The sequence below is a fragment of the Podarcis tiliguerta genome (genome assembly GCF_965153285.1).
Source record: "Podarcis tiliguerta genome assembly, chromosome: 2".
In the NCBI taxonomy this organism is placed as follows: Eukaryota; Metazoa; Chordata; class Lepidosauria; order Squamata; family Lacertidae; genus Podarcis; species Podarcis tiliguerta.
In genome coordinates this window covers 36099678-36121340 of record NC_139535.1, presented here as the reverse complement: position 1 = coordinate 36121340, position 21663 = coordinate 36099678, and the positions used below count along the sequence as shown (strand labels likewise).

Below are 21663 nucleotides of genomic sequence, written 5' to 3'. Positions count from 1 at the left end.
CACACACACACACAGAGAGAGAGAGAGAGAGAGAGAGAGATACACAGATACACTGTAGAAACAGGCACTGCACTGCCAGAAACTCCTGTAAGAATGCAGAATCACAACAATTTTAGACTCCACAGATATCAGACATATATTATCCAGGAGAGCGGTAATATTTCAACGCACCATAAGAAGCAGCAGCGAAGACAAAGGGTTGCCTACAGTTAATACAGACATTCCCCAGGTTGTTCAGCAATGGGTTGTGGGTGGAACACCTGTAACATAGAGGCACAAGCTCCTGCAAAGAAGCACACAGTGGTTACTGCAAGCAAAAGAACCCAGCTGAACATGTTGGGCAGATTCATAAGAACAGTGGGGAGCCAGTCTGAGAACTCCTAATAACCCCTTCCCTAGCACCTCCTTATGCCCCTGCCCACTGAAAAGATCTGCTTCAGAAAAATCAGGGGGCCTTCCAATGCAGCCTCGAAAACAAGGAACTGGGTTAAAGAGGAAAAATCCCAAAGCCTGATGCTGGTGAGGAAGAACTTAGATGCACCTGCAGGATTCTAGATTCCAGCTACTGAATCTAACCAGTTATCACTACAGTTGCAGTATATATTTTCACATCGAGCCAGCTACCTTTTAAAAATAACCAAAATGAGTACGTATATTGAAAGGTTCAGAATGGAAACATATATCCTTAATCCTAAAATGACATCTTAAATTAAAAATATATCCCATGGATTCTGCAAAACATGCTCAGACTCTGGTGAACTTTCAGAGGAGAAAAATTTCCGGAGCAGACAGCAACTACTAACAAGGCTATAAGCATGTGCCATCATGTTTCTTGTTTGATGTTCTGAATAGACCATTAAGAACCATCCTTGGTAGATAGCAGCAATCAAGACATAATAAAGTAGAAGAGTTCATCTTTAATACAGAGGGCAGAAGTTGTTCACGCCAAGCTTAGCTGAATTTCAGGATAGTTGAGAGACACCTTTGGCAGGAAAACAGCTAAGGGAGTTACAACAAAGTGTAAAATCTCATGTCTGATATAAAGCACCTAAGTAAAGTGAAATTATTCACCTTCTCTCCAAAAGCAGAAAAAGGCAGACACACACACCCTTTTTTAAAACCACAAAATATCAGTGAGTAATGGAACTGAATGCCTCCCAATGTGTCGGGATTTAGAAAGCAATCTAGGGATAGCCAAAGCGGTGCCTTCCAGATGTTGCTGGACTACAACACCCATCATCCCTGACCACTGACCAGGCTGGCTGAGGTTGACTGAAGCTGGTGTCCAACAACATCTGGATGGCAGCACATTTGCTACCACGGCATGAAAACAAGGAGACAGATTGATCTATTAATGGCTACTAGCCACATTCAGCTGTAAAATATTGTATACATCTGACTGTGTGTGAACTTCCCTGAAGCGGTCTGCATATTCAATGTTGGCAGCCAAAAAACGAGGCTATATGAACCACATGAGAATTCTCATTTTCTTAAGTTTCTTTACACCAAAAAAAGGGGGGAGGAGAACAGAACCAAACATAAAACAGTGAAATTGGGGCCTTTAAACTTTCATAAATATTCTTCCAGTGTATGACTGCTTGAGTCATTAGATATTCTATTTTCAAATGTTGCAGCGTCAGATGAGTCCTATGCAACACACAACTCATTGCCAGAAAGATGTGAACAAAGGTTACTGAAACAGGTTTTTTGGCTCAGAGTCTTGATGAAACATGGGACCTTTGATTCATTCACTTCATGTCCTTTTAAATTGCACAATTACTTCAGGCAGCTATATGGATCTCCAGGGCCTTACTGTGTTTATATTATTTCAGGTGGCCAGATGGAGTGCATTTTTTCCTGTTCATTTAAGGTTAAGCATTTGCACCATACAATTTATTTTGATTTGCACGCCCCTTTAGATAGAATTTTATAGAACATTGGCAAGACTCAGACAATGACTAAAAAGAGGAAGGCAAGCTTTTAAAAACATGATTTACAAAGAGTAACGAGTCCCAAGTGCTGGAAAAGGGGGGAGCCTAATGAATGGGGTAGGCCCAAACATAAGAGACCAACTGTGAACAGTCCCAGAGAGAAGAAAGGAACTAAATGCTTATGGGAATACATGAAAACAGAGCCCCTTAGACTGCAACCTGGGAGTAAGTAAAGGTAAAGGTACCCCTGCCCGTACGGGCCAATCTGGCCAGACTCTAGGGTTGTGCGCTCATCTCACTCTATAGGCCGGGAGCCAGCGCTGTTCGCAGACACTTCCAGGTCACGTGGCCAGCGTGACAAGCTGCATCTGGCGAGCCAGCACAGCACACGGAACGCCGTTTACCTTCCCGCTGGTAAGCGGTCCCTATTTATCTACTTGCACCCGGGGGTGCTTTCAAACTGCTAGGTTGGCAGGCGCTGGGACCTAACAATGGGAGCGCACCCCACCGCGGGGATTCGAACCGCTGACCATGCGATCGGCAAGTTCTAGGCACTGAGGTTTTACCCACAGCGCCACCCGCGTCCCCAACCTGGGAGTAAGCCCCACTAAACTCAATGAACTTACTTCTGACTAGACATGATTGCACTGTTAGATAGACACTGTTCTCTTCCATTTGGAGCTCTTTTAGGTGTTTTATTCTTGAACCACTTTTATCTGCTTTTATATTTGCATACTGTATCGTTACCCACCCAGGGAACTTATGGTGAAGGGCCGGCAAGATTATTAATAATATTGTAAATAAAATAAATAAGGTGAAGCATGCCACAGAGTGGTGGGAATAAGCAGCGCAACAGTATCAGCCAGGATAGCATGTGGGGATTAAGTGGGTGAGGCAGTTTCTTGAAAGACATAGATTTGAACGTGCTAGGCACCTATCTTCATTTTAATAAGGGGATGACATATAACATCGTATTTTTTCTGCAGAAGCAGTGCATTTAACTCACAACGCCTCTCAGATTATATACACGTGCCAGTGTGGTCTCTTGTGTCATGTCAAATATGGGGGGAAATGGGGAAAATACAAAATGGGAACTTACTTCACTGTCATGAAAAGGCTTGGACCGGATTGTCAGGCTTCCCAACTCAATTGATTTCTGAAATCTAGCTGGGATCTGCAGCCCCTGCAACTTGTCATAGGCATGACGAGCCAATTTATAAGCCCCCAGAGCTTTGCTCTGCTTTGCCAGGGCAAATAATGTATTGCTGTAATCAAATTAAGGAACAAAACATACATATGGCAAGCAGGAAAAAAACCACATCATTGCTTTCAATCAGAGAAGCTATGTGCTTAAGCACAACCAAAGCCAGGGCTTGGAAGAGGCCTCCGCTGGAGAAGTCTGTTTACATAAGCATGTTTACATAAACAAAATGTGAAACAACTGCTAGATGGCTGAAGGGGATGGTGTTTTGAAAGAGAAATCCCATCAATATGAAGGGTGCTTCTTTGAAATTAGCGGTGTTTGCACAGAGAAGAAGGGACAGAGATGGCTTTTCTTAAAGAACCTCCTTTTTTGTTGTTGGTCAAAATGCCTCCACCTTGCAACATAAATTATTGCATGCAAAAGGAAGCCAGTAGACAAACATCACTACAGTCTGTTTTTCATACCAAAGTCCATTACAAAAAACAAGGGTGATTCCTTCCAGTTGAAAGGTGATTAGACAGCAAGTGGGGCCAAATCTGCTGTCTAGATAAACTAAATGCATTTGACAGGAATTAAGAGGCCTCAATTCAAATATTTTCACTTAAGCTGGGTTAACTGGACTTCACTGAACAGAAAAGAGCAAGACTGAAGGAGCAAGTTATGAGGAACCTCCTTCAAGAAACTAAGCCACCCTAAAACCTTGGCCATCCTCTTATTGTAATGAAGCCTGGTTATCTTAGAAACTCAAAAATCCCAGGGAAAACACACCATGCAGCTTAAGCTTAATGTAGGCCATCCTGAATTCAAGCTGACCAAGCTTCCAGAAAAGCAATTCTGGACAGAAACGAAGGAAGTTTCATATTTGGAGCCAGGCCAAAAGGAGGATTGTCAAGAGCCAGTCGGATCCATTTAGCTCAGCGCTGTCTACAATGTCAGTCGTGGCTCTCCAAGATTTCATATGGGAGTCTCTCCTAGACCTACCTGGAGATGCCAAGGATTGAACATGGGGCCTTTTGCATGTAAAGGAGATGCTCTGTCACTAAGGCATGGCCCCTTCCCAAAGGAAGTGATAGGAAACAAGTTGTCCCACACATTCATCCATGGAGTGGGAGGAAAAGCTCGGTTACATTCCAGATACTTGCCTGGACTTTGAATGCCTTGAACTAAACTGTATGGCCAGTCAAGAGACTCCTTATGGCAAGTGTAACGTATCTACAATCTTCACAGTGACAAACCCCAGAAAGGTAACCATGCTGGTCTGCTGCAGCAAACACAATGGTGAGTCGTGTGGCAACGTGAAGACTAACCACATTGTTGGGGCATAAGCTTCCCTGGGTCAGATCCATCTGCTCAAGTGAAGGGCTAATTTTCTAAGCAACATCTCTGTATGGTTCACAGCTGCTTCCAAAGCTATGCAGGAAGTGTTTTATGCTTCCAAGTGTTTAAAGAGGGTTGGAGGTTCAAACATCATACAGAGGATGGAACAGCAACCTATTGATATTCTGTGTAATGTAGCTCTGAGAGAGCAAGGATCACATAGATTTTTGCAGCACGCCAGTAACAGACAACACCAATGAGCCTTCTGCTTGGCCTGTCAGCTCTTGAATTGGGATTTTGCCTTTTAAAGGATACACTTTAGAAATTCCCAAAGGTGTTTCCTTGGTCAGGCTATGAAGTAAAAACCGAGAGACATTAAAGAGTGTTTCAGGCAAGTAGTAATTGAAGGGTTCTTCCTGCAATGTTAAAAAAAAAAATTAAAAATTAAAGGTTAACTTAATAAAGAAATGCACAGAATTAAGCATTAGTTGATTGCTATCTTGCCTCACACTGCTTTCCTTTATTCAGAAAGCAACAACACTTGAAGAATCCAAACAGATTAGATCTAATCTCAACTTTAAAGAAAGAGGCCACAAAGATAAGCTACTCAGGGGACAATCTTATACCAGCCTCTCCATGAGAGGATATGCTGGCTAAGACACAAGAGGCCTAAGAAACACATTGCATCAGTTAACAGTCTTTTGAATGGTTTCAAAGGACAAAGAGTGAACTAACTGTGAAGCTCCATGTGAAAATCTTACAGTGCATTTGTGGATGAAGTGATAGGCATGATAAAGTTCTGCCAAGTGCTGGAAGTGGTGAAACTTCTGTAACATTTCAGTCTTCTGCTGCTCGTTGTCTGAGGGAGGGAAAGGCAGCATCAATATAAAACCTCTGATCAGTTGCCAACCTGCAGTGAGAGACTTACTCAAGAAAGATCACAGACCCATCCTGCTTACTGCATTAACACCCCTAAGAGATTAGCACCACTGAGAAGTGTGCCTCAAAGTATAGCTTATGTAGTTTGGTGAGCTTTATATGTCATTTTGGGCTTTAAAAGCAGGAAAATTAAAAAGACAAATGCATAGTTTTAACACAGCCGGGGGCCATAGCTAATAGCGGAGCACATTTCTAGCAACACCATCTGCAGAAGCTATAACTAAAGGAAATAACATTTTCCATGTTTACATTTAGACTGAACAAGCATTTTTGGAATAATTTACACAATATTATCGCCACTGCTGTGCAGGTTTACTTGGACGGCAGTCCCATTGTGTTCCATAGGGCTTACTTCCATGTAAGTGTGCACAGGAAGGGCAGCGACTTTACTCAGTGAACAGTATTTAAGAGTACTGGCAAAATGATATCAATGTTTGTACAGTGTTGTTTAAAAAAAAAATGCCTGCTCCGCCTTAATTTTGGGTCACACGAAACTAGGAACAGACAGCATCTTATAGTAGTGGGAATAATAAATACAGAGCCAAAATCAGCTCTCAGACTGACATGTTCCTGGGCAAATTGCTCTTTCCTGGTGTAAACCCCACTCTGTGAAACGGGAACAATAAGCTGCCTGCTTTATAAGATCACTGCATGCATTAAAGAAATAGTTTAAGCTACTTTGTATGCAAAGGCTGCAATCCCTACAGTACTCAGCAGGAAACTCAGTGGGACCCATCCTCAGTTAAACATGTTTGAGATGCGTGTTGAGGCTGTGCTCCTCAGCACAGTTGACTACACATTAAATCCTCCTAAGCAAAGGATTGCTAACAGTGAAATGTAAAGATTCATAAATGGCTTCTGAAACCTCCTCTCTTCTCCAGTAAAACTGATCGAGAGCATTTAGACTGAGAATCCTCTCCAGCAGCCCTAGTTTTGGAGCTTGCCCAATAGGGCCCTGGGCCCATGGCTCAGCTTCCCCAATGCTATTGCCAGAACAAGCATCACATTCTAGAAGAACTAATGGATATCAACTTCTCTACCCTATAAAAAGCCTTTCACTTTTAAAGACCAGTAGCTCTGAACTTTAGCCTTCTGGCCACCCATTGAGCAGCATGCTAAGGAATGATGTACGGCAGATGTCATCATCCACAATGAGCCTTCCTAAATAAAGACCAAAACCCCAACCCAAAACTTGTCCCCATATTTTGTGCCTGGGATATTGGAAGAGAAAGCATATGGATGGGGAAAAGAATCAAGTCCACAACAGCACCTCTCTTGACACCGACCTGTCAAGATGTTAAGATCTTTAAAGGTGGGGCCCTTCCTGCTGCTCTGATACCAGGGGATTGTATATTTAGCAGTAACATGGCACAGGGCCTTTTTGATGTTGGCACCTCAGTTGTGGAATACTCTCAGCTTGGAGATTCAGTTGACACCAACAGTAGTTTCTTTTGGGAAGCAACCCCAAATGATTATGTTTCTACAGACATCTGCATGATATCAACCTATGGAAATTTTGATGGAACTTTATTTTTTTAACAGGAATTTTAATCATATTCATACTGTTGTATTTTCTGCTCTTGCTGTGTTTGTGATATGATCTAAACCCCACCCTGGGATCGGTAAAAAAGAAGAAGGGCAGGAGACAAACATTTTAAATAAATGAACATTTTTTAAGGTTCCCAAAGGAGGAATACCAGAAGAGCAAGAAGCCTGTGGAAGAGCAGGACTGCCAACAAGCCCTCTACCTTGAAATGAATAGGTGAGCATGACCAACCCCATGCTGTTCATTCAATCAGACTGAGCTTGGGCTTCCCCTAGCAGATATGTGTGCCTCCATGTTTTGAGAAACTGAAGTTACCTAGTTTCCTTAGAAGACATAGCTTGAGCTAGGGTTAAGAATGAGGTTTCTCTTCTCAGCCATACATGAAAAGATAAGATCATAATATGTACAATATAACAAAACTCAAAAGTCTTGTACAACGCAATTCACAATGAGTTTTCAGTTAAGCCATCAGAGTTTGAGAGATGTTCTGCCTTTGGGCATGAACAGATTACATGTAAACTTGCTTGTATTTCCTTACCTTGAGCGATATCTAAACACTGCATGGACAGCATCCAGTAATAATATCCTGCATCATTGAATCGGCTTTCTACCACAGCGTTGCGAGTTAATTGTTCCAACACTTTTACGGCCTCGGTTTGCCTGCCAGCCTTGTGGAATGCTGCAAAGGGGGCCAAAATAAAGAAGATTTTACATAGTGATTAAACCAATTAACTTGATTAAAATTAAGAACAGAGCCCACAACTAAACAAAGGAGCAGATGAAAGGGATTACACCCTAGTATTCTTCTCCATGTTTGTGGGGAAGTTAATGTAGCAGTAGATACTTCAAAAATGTACTTTGTGGCTTTTGTGGTGGCTCGGGCTTCTTTCATGTACTTTGTGGGCACAATCCACCAAGCACTGCTGCTGCACAACTCCCATTTATTTCAAGGTTGCCTTTGTATGGTTCCTGAAAAGACCCATTGAAACCAGTGAGATTGTGCAGCAGCACTAAATGGGCTGAAAAGTGAGGAAAGCTGTAACTGGGTGTTTATCTAGCTAAGGGGCCAATCAAATTTATTTGTGTCTCGATAGCTGCAAAATAATTATGATCCAAATAGAAAGCCTACACATAAGAGATTTAATTCACACTTTAGTTTTTGAGTTCAGTACAAACCCTAGTTAAAATGGCAAAAAAAACCCATCAGTGGCAGTAATGACTGAGGAATTGCACATGTGCATTTAAGTGATCAACATTCCCTGCAATATATGTGAAAGCAGAGTCCTGATCCTTTCCTAACTGCTGCTTCCTGTGCATTGCTGAGAAACCCTGTCACTTAAAACACACACATCAACTTCCAAATCAACAAAGCCATATATGCATTTGCCATTTAAACTCAGGTCCTTGCACCCAAGTTCAAAATGTAAAGTGCAAATAAGCTCAAAATATAAAGAGTCACTAGCTGAAATTAAAACTCGGTCCAGATTCTACTCAGTAAATATATGCTTTACAAAAGCCCAAAACAGAAATTTGAATGAGCTTTGAGGGCTATTTCACACTTACGTTTTCTGTTAATGGTCTTGTACCCATGTGCAACTTATACAACAGAACTGCTTATGAAAGGTAATACACAGAATTTGCTGCTCTACAAACTGCATTCTCATAGATTTTCATATCTGACTCATCACCACCCTATGGCTAGAGAAGCAATCCTCATGTGTTCCACTGATACGCTAAGGACATGAAGGCTCATTATTACTTTTTTTTGTTCCTAAAGACAAGGTATGAATGTGCAAGACTGCCAAATTCTTTTCTAGCTCTCCTGAGAGCTGCTGCCATTCTAGTTATTCAGACTGGGATAATTCTTTCCCCAGTACCAGTAAACGTAAAGAGACCCCTGACCGTTAGGTCCAGTTGCAGACAACTCTGGGGTTGCAGCGTTCATCTTGCTTTACTGGCCGAGGGAGCCGGCGTACAGCTTCCGGGTCATGTGGCCAGCATGACTAAGCTGCTTCTGGCGAACCAGAGCAGCACACGGAACACCGTTTACCTTCCTGCTGGAGTGGTACCTATTTATCTACTTGCACTTTGATGTGCTTTCAAACAGCTAGGTTGGCAGGAGCAGGGACCGAGCAACGGGAGCTCACCCCATCGTGGGGATTGAAACCGCCAACCTTCTGATTGGCAAGCCCTAGGCTCTGTGGTTTAGAATATATACGTGTCAAATTATTATCAAGGACTGTTGGAGCAGAAAGTGAGTAGAAACACTAGATGTAGAATCTACTTTTTTGTCTGCTCTTTTTACTGAACTTATACTTTCTTAAATTTGTTGCTGCTGTTAGTGACAACAAGAAGCTTACCCAACAACTAAAGTAAGTATTGAGTAAGATCCATTTAAGTGTCTTCTTTTGCTTTAAATGCAAATTTTAGCATCACTTTCAAAGAGACAGTGCTTGAACTTTTGTTCCTGGGAAGTTCCCCAGGGCATGTTGAGTGCTATCAACATTTTAGTCGAACACACACACAGGCGTACTTGCCATGCTTTCCTACCTTTTTGGGCTTCTTCAAATCTATCATTTTCTGCCAGCCACTGAGCGTAAGGAACATAGACCTCATCCTTAAATCCAGGGTGCTTTTCACACAAAGCAAATGCCTAAGTACCAGATAAAAATCATTCTTAACATGCTTGCTGAGAAACATAGCTGAACATAAATGATTTTCCAATTCACAAATACATCTGAGGAACTGTTCCTGATGGCAAATAAACAATGAAATCAAAGTGAAGTAGTTTGCCACATGTGGGTCTTGGGTTTCAGACCTGGTTTGCATTACAGTCAAGAACTGGTGCCTTGTGACAGAAATTTATCAACAACACGCCATTTCAATAAGTAATGCTTCCCCCAGACAATTGAAAATGAATTCTGTAATCCAACCTTCCCCAACCTGGGCTACGACTCCCATCATCTCTATCTGCCACTGAACAGAGAAGCCGATTCCTGAGTAAAAATGGGCTGCATAGATCCATTCAGATTTTGGTAAACTGCATTAGTTCAGTCATACCAGAAAATCCTAAAGGTGGCTTTGCAGTTCCACACAACAGGGAAAGATGGCAAAAGGGTAGCAAGCTGTGCTAAGTTGAATGTCATCTCCCGCGAACCATTCTCTCTTCCCCTCTGTTGACCTCTTTTTCTTGTGACAAAATGAGCCCCATGTGGCACAAAGATGTCACAGATCAGCATCTGAGGTAAATAGCTCACTGTAATTGAGGAATTCCTCAGGTGACAGGCTTCTCATGCAATTGGTTTATTTCTCCTCAAGTAGCAAGGTTACTCTGAAATGCATGATAGAACACTGACATGCATGCAACTTAAGTTATTAAAAAAGGAGAAATTTTGTTTATGCAATTGAAAAGATTTAAGGCCTAGGATATATCCAGGATGCAGATACCCAGGGGATGATAAATGAGTTGTACTTACCTCATCCCACTGCTGAGTTTCCACATGGAGCTGTATCAAGGCCTTCAAGTCCCCAATCTTTGTATAGGTTTCCGCTGCGTAGCCATGGTTAAATAGCTTTTTGAAATAGTAGGCACACTTTGTCAAAGGCTCGCGCTCAGCTTTATCCAGCTTCCGAGCAATATCAATCAAACTAGATGCAGAAGAAGAAGACCCATCAGTGGCTATAAAACTCTTTGTTCTTGCTACCTCTTGAAAACATATGGATGCAACTTGTTGTACAAAGTATGAAGGCAAAGCACCTTTGTTTACATGTATAGTCCGGCAAGTTCCTTGCCAAACTATAAACCTGCCTGTTCACCAGAAAGGACTCCTGGACTGTAAGCAAAAGCTTCCAGCTACAAAACTGCAACTTCTAGTGTGCATGGCACACAGCCTTGCTACAGAGAATCCAGTCTGCAGCTTTGATGCAGACTCTGGAATCCTATTAAAATCCTAAGAAATTCATATTTCATGCATGCTTTGTCTTCAGCAGTGTTTTCTTAAGACTCTGAAACCAACATTCAACAAATCAGAGTAATTATAGATAACCTTGAAGAATGTCCTTATAATTGTTCTTGTAATTTTAATTTTTCATACCATGGTTTTGAATTCTTTTATCTGTTGCTACTCATTTGATATGCTCAGAGCCACTTGGAATGCAATTTTGCGTAAAAGCAGCCATACACAAAAGTACAAACGAATGGATGAATGCTTTGAAAACAGGGTTGCTGAACATGTAAATCACACAGGCACCATAATCTTCAACTATCTTCAGTTACAGATTTGTACAACAACTAGCACAACTGAGCCCCTAAGTAATTCAGGGGTGCTCTACGTCTCTCACTAGTTACAGACCCCATTCCCACTATGCCAGTATAGGATTTCCCTCCCTCAACATGTGCAACCCATAGAGTGAGCACAACCAGAAAAAATTGGCAATATTTCTGCTGAACAATGGCAGCATATAGCTCTGAAAAAAACAAATCAAGACATACACATCAACCCAGCCCTGATCTCCGCTGATTTCTATGGCCTTCATGTGCTCGCCGGCAGTAATGTACATCTCCACAGCTGATTTGGGTTCATTGATGTTCTTGGCCCAGTCTGCTTGTTTTGTAATTAGCATCTTCGTATCTTTGGGATCTCCGGAGCCAAGGAATTCCTGAGTAAAGTGTAGGAGATGACAATCATGATGCTTCCTGTAGCATTCACTGTGCCAACTGCCCATTCCAAATACCCATTTCCCTACCAACTCACTTTTCAATATACTCTGGTAACTTAATTGCAGTTTACATCACATGAATAAAAAAAGAAGAAATTACTAAATCAACTGATTAGATTTAAGCATGACTGGTATTACAAAATACACAAGAACTCTCATAGTTTGAACACAGAGAAAACAGAATGTCTGCAGAAAATTCTCTGGAGGAAAAACCAATGATATATCAGTTTTTGCCCGCTTTCCATGACTTGCCAAGAACAACGTCTGTAAATAAAGTTAAGAGACAGGTGACAGTTTTCTCTAAACAGGTCAGTCTTACAATTTAAGAGGTCCTAAAGCCAATGGATTCAATTATGAAATCTGGTCGAAAACCATAATGGCAAATTTGGCTTACTCAACAGCTCTTAAGGAAAGGATTAGCAAACGTGTGAGACTAGAATGTGATAGTTGACCCAAACACTTCATTAATTGCAACATTACTTTTTACTAGCGTTCTCCTACGAGTGGCTCAAGAGACAAGAGTGCTGGATTCTGATGAGGAAGGTCTCTCATCAAAGAGCCAGGAAACATGGTTTGCACACCTCATGCCTCCGATTCAGTTTTTGGCATCTCTGTGAAGGGGCAACCACCTGTGATTCTGTAAGTCACCATGAGCTTGTGCTCTCTCTCCTAGGTTCTACATTTACAAAATGGAAACCAAAGAGGCCTAAATTGCTAGACTGTTTTGAAAACATGTATTACAAAGACCGTAAAGCACCTCTGGTTTTTAGAGAGATGTAACACATTTGACACAAACCCAGACGTTACTAAAATACTTATGGCACAGTAAAGGAAAAGTGCCTATGGCTGGGTACCTGTTGTGCTAGTTTAATGTTTGCTGTATGAGAAGGGCTGTGAATCTGACACATATCTAGCATACAACCCTATCAGTTGATACCGGATGGCTACAACCTATTGGATTTGGGGGTGGAAGGAACAGAGAAACACAGAAAAGAAACCGATCAGTTAGGAGGCCACAAAAAGTGACAGAAATCCTGTTGCTCGAAGCAGAGTAAGCACATACTTAGAATGGGACACAACTGTAACCAAGCCTGCAGGGAATCACATCGTGTTGGGTGAAATAGTGTCGTAAGTCATCCTGGCACATCCCTGCAGCAAGCTGGTTTTAATGTAACACCATGGAATATATCCAGTTGCTAGATTGTGCCACACTACAGGACTCTAAGGTAGAGCAGAACTCGGCAGAGATCAGACACTAAGTGGAATGAAGTAACCACTCTGAATTAGTGTGACTGGTATATAGCATCATTGCAGCGAATGTGAGCCCAGAACAGCATTTACGGAACATTAAATTCAATTCTGCTTAAGAACATCCTGCTGTTCTGTGGGGTCCAGTTAAAAATAAGAGCATTTTGTTTTATTTGACTGAGAAGAAGCTGAACCAAGAAATGAGAGAGACAAGTGTTTGTTTTGTGTAATTGCGTTTTGTAGCTTAGATCACTGAAATAAATTAGAAGCAGAAAGTTCAGTTTCCTGAACTGCAATAAATTACTTGTGAGTTGACAGTAATGTGTGATTTGGTATACTGATAAGAAATCTAAGGTCCCATATGCACATGATCTCCAGAGCTGTCCCCACAGTATAGGATCCCCCCTCCCAACCACGAACTGTCCAGGGTCGTTTGAAACTATCAAGGCTCAAGAGACAGGCTCTGCAAATGTCTAGTAGCCTGAGGGTAGCAGGCAAAAAATAAGAATCCGCATACTCTTTTAAAAAGCAGTACTGGCAAACCAAAGTTCAACCACTGAATAAAATTGACTCAGTTTAGTTGCTCTTTTGTCCATGAAGTTAACTTCATTACATGCAAATATGTGTAATGAAGCTCTGGCAGCTGTGTGATTTTTTTTAAAAAAGGAACAGCAGATTTCAAGAGGAAGGATTTGGAGGGAGGGAGAGACTGAGAGGATGGGGAAAGAGTTAAGTAATCCCTTATTGCTTCTTCATTCAGAGCTGCTATTTCTTTAACATTAAATAAACAGACTGAAAACCCAACTTTCAGGGCTTAATGTGTGTAATATGTCATTAGCCTCTATATGAAGCTCTGCTACCCTGAAAAGATTTCATTTTACTCTAAGCTGGTTCAGCATTGTGAAAATTCATATTAGCATGATGACAAATTTCTATTCTATGAATTAGATTTCTGCTTCAGAGGAGTTTAAACACAAATCGATATTAAGACCTTGCATTTTTAGTCTAACTTGCTAGAGAAAAGCAGTGTTGCTCAAACACTGACAATACCATCTGCATTTCAGATGACCTTTCCCCCCTACAGAAAAGAAATTTAGAAATATGTGCGCCAAGGCAAAGCTTATGTCCAGTAATGGATGGAGCAAGTCTGTAACGAGTGATTAATGAGACTATAAAGCGTACTGATTTTCAAGGTTTTTGATAAGAAAAATACCACAGAAGACGTTAAAAGTCTGCAACATAAAACTTATGAAAGTGCATGTAAAACTGTCACATTCTTCATATTGTGTACAACTTATTTCTACATGGGAATTTGATTTGCAGACGTATACAAAAACAACTTCAGGGTTCGTTTACAGGATCAAAGGAATCAAAGATTATTTCAGAGGCTGTTAACTGGTATTGTGAAACTTGCTGAGATATAATGGGAATCCCAGTTTTTAAACCACGTTCTTGCACAGTAATGCAGCACAATACCACCATGTAGGTTCCTAAGACTGTACAAAGAACCCTGTCGGGTCAAGTGAAAGGTCCACCTAGACCAGCTTCCTGTTCTCACAGGGGCCAACTAGATGCCTACGGGAAGCCTGGAAGAAGAGTTTGGATTTGATATCCCGCTTTATCACTACCCGAAGGAGTCTCAAAGCGGCTCACAATCTCCTTTCCCTTCCTCCCCCACAAGAAACACTCTGTGAGGTGAGTGGGGCTGAGAGACTTCAGAGAAGTGTGACTAGCAGAAGGTCACCCAGCAGCTGCATGTGGAGGAGCGGAGACGCGAACCCGGTTCACCAGATTACAAATCCATTGCTCTTAACCACTATACCACACACTGGAAGCAGAACCTGAGTTCAATAGCACTCTCCCCACTTGAGATTCCCAGCAACTAGTATCCAGAGGGGCACTGCTCCAACACTAGAGGAGGCAGTACACAGCCATCAGGGCTAGCAGCCATTGACAGCTTTATCCTCCAAGAATGTCTCTAATCCGTTTTTGAAACTGCCCAAATTGGTGGTCATCAATACATCCTGTGGGAGTGAATTCCATAGTTTAACTGTGTGCTGTGTGGGAAAGTTCCTGAGAGGTTAGTTACTTAGGTCAGTGATATTTACCAGAAAAGAAGAAACAAAGAAAATGCACACGCCAAAAGGAAACTGCTTGATTCTTGGACGCTAGAGCCAGTTTAAATAAACACCCCATAAATCACATCCATGTACCTTTGCATAGTCAAACATGCGCAAGTCAGTGTACATATCAAGAGCCAGGTTTTCATGTCCACTTCTTTTGTACAGCTTGGCGGCTTCGTGGAACTTTCCTTGGTATGCATAAACATCGGCTAGAAACAAGTCGTTGTTGCTCTCTCCACGCTTCTTCCTCTCCTTAAAGAAATAATAATAAAGGACAGGAAATGTTTTAGCAAACATAATCAGGCAGGAAACAAGATTGGCTAGAGCCACTGAAAATATTAAGCCGTGATTCACAAAGCTTTTAAACTGGATTACTGACGCATAAACTGACTTAGCCCTGCTAACATCAATAGCGCCATTAGTAAGCTTTCTATGTTGTCTCTCTACTGCCCCGCCCATTCAATAGTCGAGTAGAAAACAGAACACATCCCATTGTAAGATATAATTTAACTGAACATAAAAGTCAAGGCAGGCTCACACCTTAATGCAGTACCTAAGAAGAACATAAAATGAGCCTGTTAGATCAGGCTGATGGTCACATAGTCTAGCATCCTATTCCAACAGTAGCTTGCAACCAGGACGTGAGCGCAAGAGCCCACCTGAAATTCCCAGCAACTGGTATTCAAAGGCATAAGGTTTATGACACAGCAGTAAAACACAACCATTGAGGCTACTAGCTGTTTATAGCATTGTCTTCTGTGAATTGGCCTAATCTTCTTTTAAAGCCATTCAAGTTGGTGCCCATCACTGCCTCCTGGAAGAGGGCTAACCGTCATTTAACTATGACGGCAGTTTATCTGTCTTGAAATTTACAAGATGTTCTTAATGATATATTCCTATTATAATCCTATTTACCCCAAATTTCATTTCTAAAAATACTTTTAGTTCTCATATAACTTGAAAATGAAATGTCTCCAAATAAATGAAACCCAAATTCATCACATTTCTCATGCCTTATTATTTCTAATACAGGTTTTATCATGAGGTAAACAGCTGCCTAAGATGTGGATTTCAGGAATAATAATAATAATAATAATAATAATAATAATAATAATAATAATAATTTATTTGTACCCCGCCCATCAAACATTAAAAACTTCCCTAAACAGGGCTGCCTTCAGATGTAGTTGTTTATTTCCTTGACATCTGATGGGAGGGCGTTCCACAGGGCGGGAACCACTACCGAGAAGGCCCTCTGCCTGGTTCCCTGTAACCTCACTTCTCACAGGGAGGGAACCACCAGGATACTAAGTCGTACTTGGAGGAGACCCATTGGAACCAATGGGCTCAAATTACTTAGGCAGTTTTCAGTGGATGTACACTGCGGATGACCAACCTTGAGTATCACACACAGACTGGTGGAAAGGCTAAAGACAAAAAGGCTAATGACAGCTCTTTTGCAAAGGAAGCTTTTGTGCATCTCAGAATAAACATTTTGAAACACGTTCAAAGAACCGCAGTTTAGCACTATCATGTGTTTCGCCTCAAGATAGAATGATAATAAATTTATCACATACAAGCAGTAGGCACATGCAGGTTTCCCAATGACAACCAAGATCTGAGAGGTGACATCAATTCTACATTGGCATGATATGTAGACAAACCCTACGCAACACATGTCAAACCTTGTTCCTACCAATGCTTACTGCAATGTTGCTCTTATCTACAGTCCAAGGCAAATGCACTTCAAAAGGGTTAGGATTCCATGGATACATTGCAATATATCAACACTTTCAGCATTAAAGATGGAAGAGTGTATTTGTGATGTTTAGTGTCTACCAATCAGACAAAAAAGGCTTATAAGAAAATGGCTGGAGCCATCTAAAGCTCTTTCAGATAACAGTTCTGTCACATGAAGGACTGGGTTGAAACTTACTCAAATGAAATGGTGCCAGTCATTGAGGCAAAGAATCAAACACAATGATCCATGATCAAAAATTCTTGAGGAACTCACCGGCAAAGAGCACAGTACAAAAGGCAGCTAGATACTGAGCAAATCAGTACTGGAATGATCAGTACAGCAAAATACAAGTTGCTTTTATGCTTTTTATTATGGCTACAGGAGGACTCTCAGCCCCATTCTCCCAAAGGCAGCGGAGAGCGAGTGGATCACCAAGAAATAAAAGCAGATGTCGTATTAGATGAAATGTTTCCCTGAGCTACAAATGCCTGAGACTGCGCTGGGATAACCCTCAAGGAGTTAATAAATTGTTACCCGGCACCAATTGATAACTTGTAATTTAATGAAAAACTAAATATGGTGGGAAAGTGATCACGCCTTAGTTTGGCATGCTTAAGAGGTGTCCCTGGAACAATGCCAAAGGTGCTGATCTACCAAACGTCTCATTGCCCTCCTGCGTGTCAACGAGAAATTATCCACTTGCACTTGTTAAGAAAGCTCAGCAGCTTCACTGTTCACATTGTAATCTTTGCATTTCTGAATTAAGATCAGTTCATCATTATGGGTATCTTTTCCCAGGACAACCAATGAAGCCTCTTGGTGCTTCTCAAAAAGCAAGGGCTGTACTGGCTTATGCATGAGAGAGATAACACAAAGAAACCAATAAGTTGATCAAGATTGCCCAAAGCTCTGATCCAAACACGTTTGTAAATATGTCCTAAAATAACCATAATACTAAGTGGGCCCCTATGGTAACTACATGAAGTAGACATTGTTTTTAGCCTCTTCTGTTTTATCGGTGTTTTTGTATTTTTATCTGTAAGCTGCCTTGAGTCTCAATCTGGGGAAAAGGCAGGATATAAATAAAAATGATGATGATGATGATGATACAGGCATATAAAACTGCTATGTAAAACAGTTCCCATGGCAGGATAAATGCAAGTTTAAGAAATAGGGCATTTGGTCAATGAAGTTTACAGGTGTGACATTTGCAGCTGAACCTACTGATCCATGAATGGACTCTTCAGTCTGCAGTGGAAATTGCAGTGCAAATTAGTCCAAAAGGATCCTGCCAGTCGACTGCCTTACAAAGACAGATACATACATATAAAAATGCTTGAATTTCATGTGGAACATTAGGATCCTGTTGTTCTGCAGAGGCTCCTTTGAAAATAATACAAGTTATGCCAGGGTCTTTGGACCGTGCATTTGAATTCATTGAAAAATCTCAGTTTTACCTTTTTAAAATATGTGAAAACAATTGTTAAGAGCAGTGCTCTTTTTCTAGAAAAAGAGGTGCCAGAACTCACCATGAACACCTCCCTTGCTCTCTTATAACGGCAATGGCGTCTACCTGAGAGGTGCCAGAACTGAGTTCCGGCTGAAAAAAAGCCCTGGTTAGGAGCCTAGGTAATGCTTCTGAAGTGTCCTAGTTTGTACCTACAATTGCCATAAGCCTTTCTACTAAATTTATCTATCCACTCCCTTTCTACCCTGCTCACTTACTGCCCCATGAGTCCTGTCCTTCCTCCTTCTTCATACCTGCCAGGAAAGAAATACAAACTGAACACATTTGAAAAATGTGTATTATTTACATTTGTTCTACTTGCTGACATGTGTGATTCTTGGCAAAGCTCTTACAACTTTGACAAGGTTATGGAAGGCACACAAAACGAATACAGAGACACAAGAATGAAAGGGAATTTCAAGTGTCTGGTAGCCTTACATTTTATAGTATAATGCAGATTTAATAACCAAGGTTGTAAACATCAGAAAGTGGTGGTGTTGCTTTTATTTCTATTTTAAAAATTAATGGTCACCATCTGCACTATCAGTTTGTTGTTATGGTGATCAACAGCATGGAAATGCCTATATTTTTAATTAAGTACTTTGCATTTTAAATTTAATAGTTTCTAGTTAAGAAACATGGCACTGAGTGTAACTTTTAAAAAAGTTGTCTCTGACAGACAGCTAAGAATAAATTTTAATGAAGAACTTTCAAAGTCACTACAATGGAAAAAAAATATCCTTCAATGAGATGGCTACATCTACAATGAACTCTCCAACATGTCTCGCTCCCAGTGAAATAAATCTACATCTTCAGGAAGGACTAACCTTAATTGGTTGCCAGCTATTATTATTATTATTATCATCATCATCATCATCATTATCATTATTATCATTATCATATTATATTATCCCTGCCCATCTGATGTGTGTTGTATTAGTGGAAATGTGCACATCGTGTGTGTGTGTGTGTGTGTGTGTGTGTGTGTGTGTGCTCACATTCATGGATATGCCTGCACACAAGTGCTGTCAGAATCCAAACAATATCAGTGGCTGTTCTAAGAACACCACATACTTTTAAAAGCAATGGCCTTAATAATATTACTCAAATATTCTCAAAAATCTAAAAAGAATGATTGGGCAGACCACCTAGGTTTACTACTCTAGCTGTTCAAAGTAGCACTTTGTCTTTCAATCCTGTCAGAACCGGCAGCGGGATCGAAAGATATTTATGTTATTTAAGAATCACAGTGTGTCGCTTACAAGCCTTTTATTCCTCAGTATTTTTGGCATTTACGTACATCACTTATGCTGAAAGGTGGCCTGGCTATATGCAAGAATTTAATAACTTGGTATCTTAGAACAAAGGCTAAAATATACCACTCAATATGGTTCCTTGTGCATATCCCTCTTTGGAAAGGGGCATTTGCCAGCCTACTCTTCTTCCCTTCCCTTCCCTTCCCTTCCCTCTCCTCTAATCCTCCGCAAACATCATTTGGAGATGGAAATGGATGCACACTTTAATTACCCACTAAACAATTTCAAACCCCATTCTCTCTGGCCTATTTCTCAGTATTCTACAAAGAAGCAACATTTAATTTGGAAAGCTGTCACTTTGACCGTTCCCACCCCCCTCACCTCTCTTAACAGAATCAATCTCCAGGCATACCGAGCTGATCATTCGCGGGAACAGAAATACAGCCCTCCCCGCTTGAGAAAAACTGGATATAGAGATAAAGAATTGGTCTGTCAAAGAATCCTAACCGGAATGCTAAAAAGAAAGTGAATAAATAAATAATGAAAAACAGTGGGTCGTCCCTGCAAGGCCTTTCGCTTGCACAACTGAACTCCTCCTTCCTCTTCTTTCCCTGTGTCCCCCACTTCCCACCTGGCTCACAATATGCCCTGGATGGTGGGGGAAATGCCAGAATAGAATTGGGGGACATTTGAAGGGAGGAGAGGGAGGCGATGTTCCACTTAACTGGAATTCCATTCAGGATTAGTAACTTAGGTACTTTATGGATCAAAATAGTAACTGCTAGCAATGAATACTGCCGTAGCTTGTCGAGTGTTCAGTGCCTATCACTTAAACAGAAACAAATTATTAAGAAAGGCGGAACAAAACATGAATGTGCTTGGTCGAACCAACTGATAGCAGGCATTAAGGATGCCATTTTCTGAACTCTTGCTGCATTTGCAGAGTTTGGCATTAGCTAGAACTCTAAACCTGAGTGCTCACTGGAAGGACAGATCGTGAAGCTGAGGCTCATGAGAAGAGAAGACTCCCTGGAAAAGACCCTGATGTTGGGAAAGATTGAGGGCACAAGAAGAAGGGGACAACAGAGGACGAGTTGGTTGGACAGTGTTCTCGAAGCTACCAGCATGAGTTTGAACAAACTGCGGGAGGCAGTGGAAGACAAGAGTGCCTGGCATGCTCTGGTCCATGGGGTCACGTAGAGTCGGACTCAACTAAATGACTAAACAACAACAACAAGAACTCTAAACCAAGTCACTGAGGCTGATTCCATTCTAAATGTATCCTGGAGATATTTGAAATAAGCAATGTAACATCCAGACTTGCTGAATGCTTAAATGTTACAAAGTCAGTAGCCCAGTTCAGATGCTGAATCCCCAGCTTGCTAAACCACAGTTTAGTAGCCAGGAATGAGCATGCTGCCCTTGCCTCCACCCTTCCTTGGCATGCACATACTCATTTAAGCAATTAACTATTCTTGCCGAAACAGGGAACTGTGGATTAATACTAGCATATGAAGCAGGATCTTAAACCACATGCAACACTTAGCCGTAGTTTAGTGTTGCATGGATAAGCCTTGATGAGCCTGAGCAAAGCATCAGTGTTGTGTTCACACAAACAGGAGGATGGCTACTGAGTTTACTTTCAGTCTCAAGGAAGCTTGAGTTTAGTGTTAAGTGCAACCCAGGAAACCTGGTTCAAAACAATCAGCAGTTAATTAAACAAGACAGGTTCATAATCCACGGTTTGAAGCTGACTTGCTTAGCAACTAAGCATTGTTTGTTTTAAATCAGGTTTCCTCATCTGCATGTAAAAATAAGCCAAGGTTCTTTGGAACTGAAAGTAAACTCAGCAGAATTCCTCCTCTCAGCAGCAGAGAGGAAGGGTTATTGAGCAAGGCTCATGCCGACCACAGGCTCCCTGAGGCTTGTCCACTGAGCGATAAAGAATGGTCTAGCATTATGTTTGTAGTTGGTTTAAGATCCTGGTCTGTAAACTGGCATTCCTCATTTTGGACAAACCATTTAATTGCAGTTTAATTAAACCAAAATGTTTGCACTGGGGAAGTAAGGAGGGAAGAAGCAAGGAAAGAAAGAGTGTGCAATCCTGTTGTTCATTCCCAGGGATAAACTAG

General features: G+C 41.2%; 1 protein-coding gene across 4 annotated transcripts in view; it reads right to left on the bottom strand.

The window, feature by feature from the left end:
• The window catches only part of IFT122 (intraflagellar transport 122), a 59687-nt gene that overhangs the window by 4933 nt on the left and 33091 nt on the right, over window positions 1–21663 (bottom strand). For 2 of the 4 annotated variants that reach the window (XR_014508477.1, XR_014508478.1), the window contains 9 exons: window positions 15118–15279; window positions 11430–11596; window positions 10414–10585; window positions 9488–9590; window positions 7476–7616; window positions 5214–5311; window positions 4768–4868; window positions 2523–3196; window positions 172–2150 (listed from right to left, as the gene is read on the bottom strand). Coding sequence is in view for 2 of the 4 variants with exons in the window: in XM_083429039.1 (XP_083285165.1) it covers window positions 172–283; window positions 3031–3196; window positions 4768–4868; window positions 5214–5311; window positions 7476–7616; window positions 9488–9590; window positions 10414–10585; window positions 11430–11596; window positions 15118–15279 (1222 nt within the window). In the remaining 2 variants the exon portion in view is untranslated. The remainder of the gene's footprint in view (window positions 1–171; window positions 2151–2522; window positions 3197–4767; window positions 4869–5213; window positions 5312–7475; window positions 7617–9487; window positions 9591–10413; window positions 10586–11429; window positions 11597–15117; window positions 15280–21663) is intronic. The other 2 variants (XM_083429039.1, XM_083429038.1) reach the window with 1 other exon arrangement.